General features: G+C 37.4%; 1 protein-coding gene across 1 annotated transcript; it reads left to right on the top strand.

Moving 5' to 3' along the window:
• Positions 1 to 317: 317 nt before the first annotated feature.
• Positions 318 to 6,828, top strand: LOC139961585 (neuronal acetylcholine receptor subunit alpha-3-like). The gene is made up of 7 exons (XM_071960893.1): positions 318 to 649; positions 1,079 to 1,218; positions 2,051 to 2,095; positions 2,614 to 2,738; positions 3,588 to 3,774; positions 4,736 to 5,111; positions 5,801 to 6,828. The coding sequence occupies exons 1-7, from the start codon at positions 574 to 576 to the stop codon at positions 5,989 to 5,991; spliced, it is 1,140 nt and encodes a 379-aa protein (XP_071816994.1). The 5' UTR covers positions 318 to 573; the 3' UTR covers positions 5,992 to 6,828.
• The last annotated feature ends 5,894 nt before the right edge of the window (positions 6,829 to 12,722 follow it).

The following is a 12,722-nucleotide window of genomic DNA, read 5'->3' as shown; positions in this document are numbered from 1 at the left end:
TATTAACGTCCTTTTTGCGACTTGATTTTTCCAAGCAAGGTAGTCACGGGCCTTCCTTGCTATATTTGTAATGGCTCATAAAATAATGATACCTGGCCAGTGATTAACATTGTCGATTTATAATTATTGAGCTATAAAGTAAACTCTCTGTATGAGATATGCACGTTTTACAAACCTTCCATCGTAAAATCAAAAGACAGAGACTGAAGTTTCTATTGGTTTCTGTTGTTGGCAACTGTGTATATAATAGTTCAGTGAAGTATGGGGGGGGGAGGCAGGTTGATGACATTATAAGTCCCGCCATTCTCAAGTGATAGTATACGTTTACTTTGCATTTTTAACAAGCCTGTCGTATAACACCAAGCAAAAGTTTACATTTGTCATGATCCTTCAAGTAGTACGCAATAAATATAATATCGACCGCTGTTTCGGTTTCTGTCTAATACAGAGATCGATATAAAAGACGTGTTAGGATTGTTTATTTCTTATAGTTTCTGATTAGTCTCACGGTTCAGAGTGTGGACCCAATCTATTTCGACCGTTAACGTTGTACTATAGTCACCACTGGCAACAATGATGTTTCATCGCTCTTTCACGAAGCGTATCCTGCATGGCCTTTTTCTGATTTTAACTGTTCTTCCCCGTTGGAGTAAGGACCACCACGTACTACGTTATAATTGGGAATTAGTAGATAACTTAAAATTAAAAGCAAAAGTCCATCACGTGACCTTAAGATTATACTGAATTTGTCCGATCGAGTCAGCGACATAGTGGTGTGAACGTTAAAATCCTGTATGATTCGTTGTGAATTCAGGAAAGGCAAATATTGCAGTTCCAAGCAGACTTGTATCTTTATATAGTATTCGATTCCTTACTATATTCGTACCCCGATCGTAATTGAGTACATTTTCCAGTTTATACTCACCGTACCGTACTGAAGTGTGATTCAAAAGTTATCGAACCTGTAAGTGCTAATTGCCAGGACGCTGCTGGATCTTTCCAACAAATCAGTCACAATGCATCATGCGCGATGATTAATCAGAAATGCATGATTTCTATTTGTTTTGTTTTGTTAAAGTTGAATGCGGCGATAATGAAGTCCACCGTGATCTACAGGCCACCCTAATGACAAACTACACGGCTTCTCTGCGACCAGTCAAGGATACCACAGATACAGTTAAAGTTGGGTTCAGATTTACGCCAACTATTTCTGTTCTCGTAAGTACTTGTACATTTTGTTTTTCTCGAAGCTATATGTCCATCCTGTGAAAACGATTTTAGTATTAAGTTACTACTTTCATGGAAATGCGCATGTGGCTTCAAAAACTGTTGAGTAAACAAACTCAAGGAAAGAAAATGAGCTTAACATATAATCAGGCGCGAATGCTGGGGTTGCACCCCATCCCTTTCGAAGCCCACAACCTCCCCCACCCTGGAGAAAGTAAAATAATATACCTCAAAGGGTGCATTCTGAGGCTTACTTATAGACTATTAATTAGGTGTCAACGCCACAACGCCAGTGTTGTGCCAATATATATATATATATTTTTTGGAACGCAAAAATCCCCTGAATGAACGTATTTTTCGGACTGACGATAGAGGGTCACTGGAGGGGGGAGGGGGAGGGGCTGTTGCCCAAGGCATCCTTCCCCTACATTTTGCGCATCCCACATGTTCCATCACTCTTATACGTTCATGGTTATAATACCACGTTCATTTCGGTTCAGGTTTTTGACCGTACTTGGTATCGAGTCGACTCTTGCTTTTCTCAGGGGTGGGTCGATACCTCCACAATCACCCCCCCCCCCACCCCCGAATTTACGTCACTGCCTGGATCTGTCCCTAGGTGATATCAAATGCTGCGCCCCTTCCATGTGATTTCGAGAGTTTCTAGGCGAAGTAGTTGTTGATGTGTGTAAATATGTGTACACAGCTGTGCAAGAACGAGATCAATGAAAAGAACTGCAACTGTATATCTCTAATTCAATTACTTAGGCCCTGTACGTCATTATTTATATATTTACGGTACGTTTTTTTCTGTTAATTCAAGGCTGAACATGAACAACATCTCCACCTGCGTGGGATGATGAAGCTGGTGAGTAAACAATTATCTACTATATAATATAACACCAACAAGTGCATGTGGATCACCTATCCTTTCACCGATTCTCACTCATATATAGCTATATATATAGAGGTCTTAAACAGGGTATTCAATAAAGCTACGTTCAAGTTTATACATATCGTGTTTCCCTACAACATCATTAATTTGTAGTGCTTGGCTTGTTGTCGATATAATGTATATAACGTTGAAATTCATACAACGGATTACGGATCTAAATGCAACATTACTAACGATGCTCAATTTTGTCCACCCAGTGGACCCTCCCCCCCCCCCCACCACCACCACAATTTGACCCACTATAACCAGATAACGTCTTTCGGAACTAAATGCAATCACTTATTACTATACTTACATTACTAAATTTCGTCAACCCACGGTGCGGCCCAAGGCAGTGGAATTCCCTTCCTCCCCTTCCGCAATTTGGTCCACTAAAACATAATGAATGGAGCTGCATCACTTATTTTCTTTCTAATTCTGCACTGCACAAGACTTGGGAGGATTATCGACTGTCATGGCAACCAGATGAGTATGATGGTATCCTGGAGACGAGGCTTTCTTTGACATCGCAGGGTGAAGAGCTCATTTGGAGGCCAGAACTGGTACTGAACGAAAGGTCAGATAGGCCTATTAATGCTCAATTGGACATCAAAAAATTTCACCATTGTAAAAAGAAAATAGACAATCTTATCCCGAAAAATGTGTCTTCTCGAAATCTCAACCATTTTAATTACTTTGACTTTTTCTTTCAATTTTTTTTTTACTTTTTATAACTCCAATATTCTGACCATTTTATGTCAAAGTTGTACGTTATGTTCGACATTTTTTGATAAAAAATGTCGTTTGTTGATCTCAAATGTTCCCCAATTTTGCAACATTTTTACTAGCCTATTTTCTTCTCTTATTATTTTCTACTTGTATGTATGTATGTATGTATGTATGTATTGTTCTTTTTAGTGGAAATTAATAGCAATCAAACGGAAAAAAATGACGACATTCTCGAAATGATGGCTTCTTATGTATCGAAAATTCGAACTTTCATATCAACATGTCATGGGAAGTGCGCTCACGTGAAATTATCGACGTAAATTTTGTCCGATGTTTTTTATCCGTTCCAATGAGCATGTCCCTTCATTGTACTTTTCAATTTCACTGTTATAGTCTCTAAGAGGTCTTCTAGATACTGGTGGGTAACATTGACATTTTATGCAATTAGCCTACACACAAATTTATATTTGATATAGCTATATATATAACTATAAGACGAAAGAAGAAATATAGAATACAAGATAGAGAAAAGAATTAAACTACAAAACAAAATCACTTAATATGAGCTTAGCCGAAGTAAAGTGATATGTGGACTGGGGCATCGCCGCACATGTAGCCTATACACGTGCGATGTAACAAATGCGTGCGGTATTACATCATGTAACATGCAATGTTTTACATATTGTCTTTCACACAGCGTGAGTACAGACTTTGCAAGTTTCATACCGGATACAACCGCCGTCGTAGTGAAACATACGGGAAAGATTTACTGGTACACTTTAGCAAACATGCAGTCCTTCTGCAGTGTTTCCGTTCGTAACTATCCGTTCGATAAGCAAACTTGCCATTTGACATTTACTACGTGGCTCTACCAGACAGCACAGGTAAATATTTCTATGATCGAAGTATGATAAAATATATTCTAAAGTTAAGGGACAAAAAGGACAAACATACACACGCACGAACGCACACAAACACACGGACACGCACACATGCAGGTGTGATTAACATTCAGTCCGAGGAACCCGTTGTTTTTCCATTGTTCATATCATAGAAATTGAAATACTTCAATTTAGGCTATGGTTCATATCCACGTACCCTAACCTTAACCAGACCCATTAAATATAATTCTTCTGAGGACGCGGTGTTTTTTTTTAAACGAAGTCTGGGGACTTGTTATTCTTTTCTTCAAGTCCTCAGTTAGAAATACGAAACAAGTATACACAGATACACATTATGCCTGTTTGTAAATGGATTTGCCAAAAAAAAAAGAGTGATTCGAATCACCCTGGTAATGGTTTATTTAATTTTGTTCACCTTCAAATCGCCGTCTCTGCACTTTCAGGGGGAAATAACGTCTAACGGATACGGTAGTCCACCCCCCCCCCCCCATCTGCTGTGAAATGATTTAACTCGTCATAATGGGATATATCTGTATTTCTGTTTAGTTTGTTATTGGTCCTATTTTTAGATTTTCACAAGTTTGACAGATTATCAGCCTTTTTCTACATGTCTCTTATATTAACATTTTATAATCACTTTTTAGATTTATTACATTTTTTTTGCATATATCTTTACATATTTTTTTTATTATAAATTTCTTACTTATATTTATTACGGAGCAGGAAGAACGTCATGATTTTCGATGAGTAAAATGTTTATACATTGACTGAATAAATAATGAAAATGAAAAATCACTGTACTATAAACAGTCTTTCTGTGAATCTCTGATAAATTTTACACCTCGTATATTTTAAGACGTTTTCTGTATTCTATTTGCGTTTGGTGGTCAGCGGATACTGGTGAGGACTTCTTTTGTTTTCTCATATATCTTCATCTCAACAGCAAGAGTTTTATGCTGTCACAGACCTGATTGACGGTAAGGCTTACAAACAGTATGATATCAAACATGGTCTATGGGAACTCGATATTGCAACAGTTGATGCTAACGTGGCCTCTTATGACTGTGATAGCTGTGAAAACCAAACACAATCTTACGTACACTACGTTTTGGAACTCAGAAGAGGTGAAAGGCTTTCCCATTTTCTGGCCATAATTCTCCCATGTTTAATTATGTCAGGAATGACTACCGTCGTAATCTGTTTATCTGACAAGGAAGAGACACATACGCCTGAGTTTGGACTAACTTGCGTCTTAACTTTGTTTGTGTCCTTGACGTTCGTTTTCACCAAGCTGCCATCCACTGGACAACCTATAATAGGTACGTAATATATATATATATATATATATATATATATATATATCAATCCGTCTACACTTCACGGTACTGTTTTGCACGTTTTTTGTTTTGTTTACTCAGCATAAAGTCATTCAGGTGAGATACAGTGGTATTAGCACTAATAATTAATTGTTCCAACTGGCTGCATATGATGTACTGCACTATGAATATTCATTCAAATACCTATACTAGGGTCAGTATTCACCGAACGTGACTGAAGTGAGTTTCTACATGATTCTAACTTACATAATCACGTTATATTAAGATTCAAACGATAGAATCGATATTATTTGAATGATCATGGCGATTAGAGACGACTTATGAGCGTGGTGAGGTGGTAAAGAACCAATCGGTTTGGTGGGGGAGGGAGAGGGGGAGGGGGAGGGGGTGGAGATATATTCGCTATACCTAATTAGTAATATTTTACGGAAGCCAAAATGGGACACTTTAAATATTTTTTTTTATCTCAAATACGGAGTTGTATGTATGTTGTATTCTGGAAGTTTCACTTTTGTATCATTAACGTTATTTCATCTTTGTATATTTCGCAATTTTCGAGATGTACGATATGAGCGACTGTATTTCTATATGGTGTTCTTTCTGGGCGACCGTACTCTCCGATCTATTTTGCATTATTGTGCAGTTTCATGTATTTTATCTTCCATATATAGGTAGTTATATCATCTGGCTCATTGTCGAGGGCGTGATGGTTACTGTGTACGGACTGATCAACGCTCGCAACTTGCGCAAGGAAAGACCCAGGATGCCATGGCTGAGGAAAATGAAATATTCCATAGTTGGCGTGAAAATAGTTTCATCAATCATTTATGGCATTATCTTTGCTGTTGTGTTTTCTAAATAATAGTAGGTTAACCCCGTGTTCCGTTAACCGGTTCATGTTCAAGGAAAAAGAAAAAGAAAGAAAGTAAAAACGCGTAATAAATAAAAAATGAAAATTACACGGGATGCACCGGAATATGAATGTAGTAAGTTAGTAACTGTATGTAGCCATTGTTCATTCTTAATTGCTCTGAATGTGTAGGAAGAGTGTATTTTCCAATTTATTCCTACTACAAATACCACGGTGGAAGCACGTGAGAGGCACGAAAACGTTTGAGTGATCAAATCCCTTTCACCCGCATGCTCACCTATTATTGGCGACGTCAATGATCATTCCTTTAAACGCCCTCTAAAATTAAGAGACACTTTCCTTTGTGTATTCGATGAAATCGTAACCTATGCAGTCATGCAGTAGGGTTAACAGTTTTATTTTTGTTGGGAACGATCGCACTAATGTTTTGGTCTGTTTTCACTCGAAAAGAAAAACAATGTTTGGGTTGACATCAAATTTTAAACCAGTCTGGACTTCGAACAAGAAGTGAGTATTTTTTCCAGTCATTATATACAAGTGTGCGTTCGGCCCTGTGGCCCCATCCCATCCCGCCCCACCCCCACACCACCCACACCCCAACCACACCCTCATCCCCATCGAAATCACAACATGGTTATTGTTTGAAACGAGTAACACCCGTTGATGATAGGAAGGTTTAACAAATTACAGTTGTATTCATTCACACACATTATACTTCCAACTTATTCTTCATTTTTCTGCACCATTTGAATGAATACGACAATGGACACAAAGAAATAAACATGACCCATAATCACCCCTCAAAGAGCATTACCACAAGATTACTTAATATAGCCTTTATTTGTCTGTAGCACAACCTCCATTATGATTCATTAGGATAAATCGATTGAGAGAGAAGGAGCGTTCCTTAGTGAATATATAGAACCATCAGAATATCTTTTTTCACAAATGTTCCTACAATATGTGTACACACCCATCAACTCTCTGCTTTTTTTCATTAGGGAAAAGAGCGAAGAGAGAACACTGTAGACAGACATAATTTGAATCCTCTCTCGATAATAATTACTAACCTAAAATTCTGAACTGTGAGCTAAACCGCATAATAACATAGAATTTCTACCTACATATATACAACAGCATGGCTGAAAGGTACTTCTGGGCCTCCGTAGAAATAGTATGACGTTCGTGGAAGCGTAGCCGCAGTTTTTCCTGCTCTGTTTCGCCACACAATGCACAATCCATGTGAAACGTGTATGGAACGCGGAAAGGGTCAACATTTGGCGCCGTCCACTCAGAAATGGTCGTTCGTATGGAAAGCCATTTTAACATTTAATCGGGAATTTTAGATATCTGAAATTATTTCTTATTTCAGATATCTGAAATTGAATTCGAGATATCTGAAATTGAATTCGAGATATCTGAAATTGAATTCGAGATATCTGAAATTGAATTCGAGATATCTGAAATTGAATTCGAGATATCTGAAATTCTATTTCAGATATCTGAAATTGAATTGAAGATATCTGAAATAGAATTGCAGATATCTCGAATTCTATTTCAGATATCTCGAATTGAATTCGAGATATCTCGAATTCAATTTCAGATATCTCGAATTCAATTTCAGATATCTGAAATTCTCTGGTATTTCGAGATATCTGAATTTGATTTTAAGATATCTGCAATTATTTGTAGATATCTAAAATAAATTGGAGATATCTGTAATTTAATTTGAGATATCTGAAATTATTTCGAGATATCCGAAATTCCCGATTAAATGTTAAAATGGCTTTCCATATGGCCGTTGATACACAGACCGTCTAATCAAAGAATTCGAGATATCTGAAATTGAATTCGAGATATCTGAAATTGAATTCGAGATATCCGAAATTGAATTCGAGATATCTGAAATTGAATTCGAGATATCTGAAATTGAATTCGAAATATCTAAAATTCTATTTCAGATATCTGAAATTGAATTGGAGATATCTGAAATTGAATTGGAGATATCTGAAATTGAAATTTCAGATATCTGAAATTCCCTTGTATTTCGAGATATCTGAAATTGATTTTCAGATATCTGCAATTATTTGTAGATATCTTAAATAAATTGGAGATATCTGTAATTTAATTTGAGATATCTGAAATTATTTCGAGATATCTGAAATTCCTTATTAAATGTTAAAACGGCTTTCCATACTCGCCCACTTAATGCAAACGTATATAGCCATTGTAAAGGGAGGACGAATTCTAAGTAGGCGCGGCTCAGCATCGACCGGCAATTTGTAAGTGGGCGATTTCTGAGTCAACGGCCATTTTTGAAAGAACGGTTTCTGTACTTCAACGGCGATTTAAAAAAGGGCGGTTGTTGCATTTGAGCAACGATCTCTGCAGAGTGGACGGTCTCTAAGGGAACGACCATCTCTGAGTGGACGGCGCCTCGCGTTAAACGGCAATTTCTAAGTGGGCTGCTGCTTGCATTTGAGCGGCGATCTCTAAGTGAACGGTTTCTGGGTGAACGACCATTTCTAAGTGGACGGTGCCTCACGTTGACCCTTTCCGCGTTCCATACGTTACTCCGTTTTCAATACGATTGAAGAACCAAAAAGCCTATACTGTGGTCATGGCGCGTTAAAATGAAATGAACGTGCATATAGCTAGATGAATGCAAATCTAGTCAAAACTCAAGAATTCCCTGGTTACGCAAGTCATGCGTTTTGAATGTTTTGATGAGGCACCGTACATACGTTGCTCGGGTTGGTTTACTGCAACTTCGCAAATGGGAGACCAAAACTCCGCACTAATTGGAACTAATGCAATAGTTATATGAGGGTGGGGGTTGAGGACACTCTAAGGTGAATGTGTACATAAGGTAAGCAACAAATACTTTTAAAATGACACTGAAGATACTAAAGATTCTTTTCGACGTTGTTGATAATGATGTTCTTTAAGAGACACCGTAGATACATTGCTCGGCTTGGTTTACTGCAATGTCATAAATGGGAGACCAAAATCCGCACTTAATGGACCTAATGTTATAGTCGTTCATTGACCTTGAACAGAGGGGCCTACCGTGAAAATGAACGGAAAATTCATCCTTTTATATCTCGGCGAGACGATTTCACTGGATACAGAAATACGACTCAAAAGTCCTTAGATATAGTCATGATAACAATCATATTAAAAGATATGTATGAAAAACAGATTAAAGATATGATGGAAACTCAAATTTGTACCTAAAAACGATGTCACTACGGATGCCGTCTAGTGACATTTACATAATTTGTGTTTAGTAGGTACTGTAGCTCTTTCGTGGCTCCCATGCAGTAGATTAAGGATCAAATAGAGAACAAACTACTTTTATTTATGGGGTTAAATCTGATGCAAGACCAGCTACAATTGGTGTACCCCAGGGATCCATATTGGGTCCACTTTTATTTATCAGTTATATTAATGACCTTCCTACTGTAGTTTCGAATTGTAAGATTTTTCTTTATGACGATGATACTGCCATCATATATAGTTCAAAAAACGAATTAGATATTGAAAGTGTCATAAATTTGGACCTGGAAGCTGTTTCTGATTGGATGAACACTAATAAGCTGACACTTACTGCTTCTAAAACCAAGGTTATGACATTTGGATCTTCTCAAATTATAAAAAAAATTAATCCCCCCAATGTAAAGCTTGATAATGATATTCTTGAAAATGTGTATGTATTCAAATACCTTAAATAGGAAATTCATATTGACAAAATTACTGCAAAAATATCACAGAAACTGGGTATTATAAAAAGACTTAGTTGGTGTGTTGACCAGCATACACGTACTACTCTGTACAACGCTCTAATTGTACCCCATATTGATGATTGTTCTGCCGTTATAATGATTGACAAATTAATAATAATAAAAACGACATTTTCAGATGAAGTACCATAATGATATCATCCATTTTGCTGTTGCCAGATTCATTTACAAAATATCGCTAGATAAAAAAATCTTCGCAATACCAAAAATGCTACGATGATGTGTTTTTCATAGTAAGATTAAAAGACAAATCAGCAATTTTGTTCGGCAATCAAATTTAGCCACCAGAAATTCCCATGAAAGGGTATGAGATGGTAGGCCTATTATGTGTGCACAAATGGTCAACAAAGTGCGATATCTCATCCATTTTAAAGGTAGGGGTGGGATAACAATTATCACTATTAGAAATATGTTTACAATTATCGCTGTAAAAAATACGTAGGCATATAGGCTTGGTGGACTAGGACGCTCTAGGTAAGTATAACATTTGAGCATTCGGGCTCCAAAGTATTATACATATTATAATATAAACCCCGTGCACCCCTCCCCCATCCACCCCGTTTGTTAGAAGCATATCTTCTGATTAGCGACACTTATACTAATAATAAATCAGCGAGAGCAGGTAGTAATTACTTGATGACTAAGAATTTTGTTGTTGTTAAATTTCTTAGTTACACTGTCATTTAACTCCATACTCAACACCACACTCCCCGATACCCTACCACCCTAATGAAGGAAACTTCCTCGTGACTCGCAGTACGCAATGATCTTTGTTCTATTTAATTGAACCTTACTGAGTCTCCCAACTTAAAGTTTATTTTGCAAAATAGAATATAGTAAAAGTTACAAAGTTTTAAGTAATCAATTAGGGGATTCTCTTTGTTAAATAAGTCATTGTATTATCGGCTCCTTCCGATAAGCGTAACTTAGGGTTAACAGTTCTCAGCGAGAACAGGCAGTATAATGATATTAACTTATATATATTTTTTTCAAATCTCATATAGAACGAATTATCAGGTCCCCATGGTTACATTGTCATTTACCACCACCCCGTGCCCCCCCCCTCCTCCGCCCCACCCTTTCTAAACCCACACTCACCGCTTCTCTTACATCCTAATGCAGGAGATATCCTCGTAAAAACGCGATGATCTATGTCCCTCATTAATATAATGCTTGGGAGCCACGAAAGAGCTACAGTACCTACTATACACAAATTATGTAAATGTCACTAAACGGCATCCGTAGTGACATCGTTTTTAGGTTCAAATTTGAGTTTTCATCTTGTCTTGAATCTGCTTTTCATAAATATCTTTTAATATGATTGTTATAATGACTATATCTAAGGACTTTTGAGTCGTTTTGCTGTATCCAGTGAAATCGTCTCTCCGAGATATAAAAGGATGAATTTTCCCTACATTTTCACGGTAGGCCCCTCTGTTTAAGGTCAATGAACGACTATAACATTAGGTCCATTAAGTGCGGAATTTGGTCTCCCATTTGCGACATTGCAGTAAACCAACCCGAGCAACGTATCTACGGTATCTCTTAAAGTACATCATTATTAACAACGCCGAAAAGAATTTTTAGAATCTTTGGTGTCATTTTAAAAGTATTTCATCTGCTTACCTAACGTACACATTCACCTTGGAATGTCCTAACCCCCCCCCCCCCCACCCACCCCGTTGGTTAAAGCTATATCTTTCAATAAGCGACACTTATTCTTATAATAGATCAGCAAGAGCAGGTAGTAATTACTTCATGACCTAATTTTTTATAATTTTTTAAATAAATTTCTTAGTTTCACTGTCATTTAACTCCATACTCAACACCACTCTCCCCGATACCCTTCCGTCCTAATGTAGGAAACGTCCGCATGACTCACAGTACGCAACTATTTTTGTTCTATTTAATTGATCATTACTGAGTCTCCCAACTTCAATCATATTTTTCCAAATAGAATATAGCAAAAGTTACAAAGTTTTAAGCAATGAATTAGGAGATTCTCTTTGTTAAATAAGGCATTGTATATATTATCGGCACCTTCCGATCCGCGAAACTTAGGGTTAACAACTTAACAGTTATCAGCGAGAGCAGGCAGTAATGATATTAACTTATATATATTTTTTCAAGTCTCATATAGAACGAATTATCAGGTCCCCATGGTTACGTCGTCATTGACCACCACCCCGTGCCCCCCTGTCCCACCCTTCCTGAACCTCACACTCACCGCTAATCTTACATCATACGAAACGATCTTTGTTGTCTATTTCATACATTGTAGAAAATGGTGGGGGTTCTTTTAAAATAAATAGGACCAATATATCACCCTTTGAGCAGCCGGCTCTCCTTGCCCTCCCTACCTCAACATCCCTCTATCCGACACCATCCATGTCAACCAAGAAAAACATACTAAAACACTTACATCCGCCAATAACCCATACAAATTCCTTGTCTATTTAATACATTGCAACAAAACATGGGCGTTCTTTTTAAAATTAATCAGACCAATTTATCACCCCTTTCAACAGCCGGCTCTCCTTGCCCTCTATACCACCTCCCCTCGTCATATCCGACTCCATCCATGTCACTCAAGAAAAACATACTAAAACACGTATGTTGATACCTGCGTATAACCCATGCAAATTCCTTGTCTATTTTGTACATGATAGTAAACTATGGACATTCTTTTCAAAATCAATAAGACCAATGTACCACCCCTTCGATTATTTTCTTCTTACGTAAGGTGGTTCCACCTACCCCCCCCCCCTCCTCTCCCATGTGACAGTGAACATTCACGGTGTACCCTATGGCTACTACACAAAAGTGACGAATACTAGTCTGTGACAGGACGAAACTTTAAAATTTAATTCTAGCATAGTGACGAATGTCTAAAATTAACTGAAAATGATATGACATAAC

The sequence above is a fragment of the Apostichopus japonicus genome, chromosome 20, assembly GCF_037975245.1.
Source record: "Apostichopus japonicus isolate 1M-3 chromosome 20, ASM3797524v1, whole genome shotgun sequence".
NCBI classification, from domain to species: Eukaryota; Metazoa; Echinodermata; class Holothuroidea; order Aspidochirotida; family Stichopodidae; genus Apostichopus; species Apostichopus japonicus.
The sequence above is the reverse complement of the archived record's forward strand: the minus strand, read 5'-3'. Positions and strand labels throughout refer to the sequence as shown.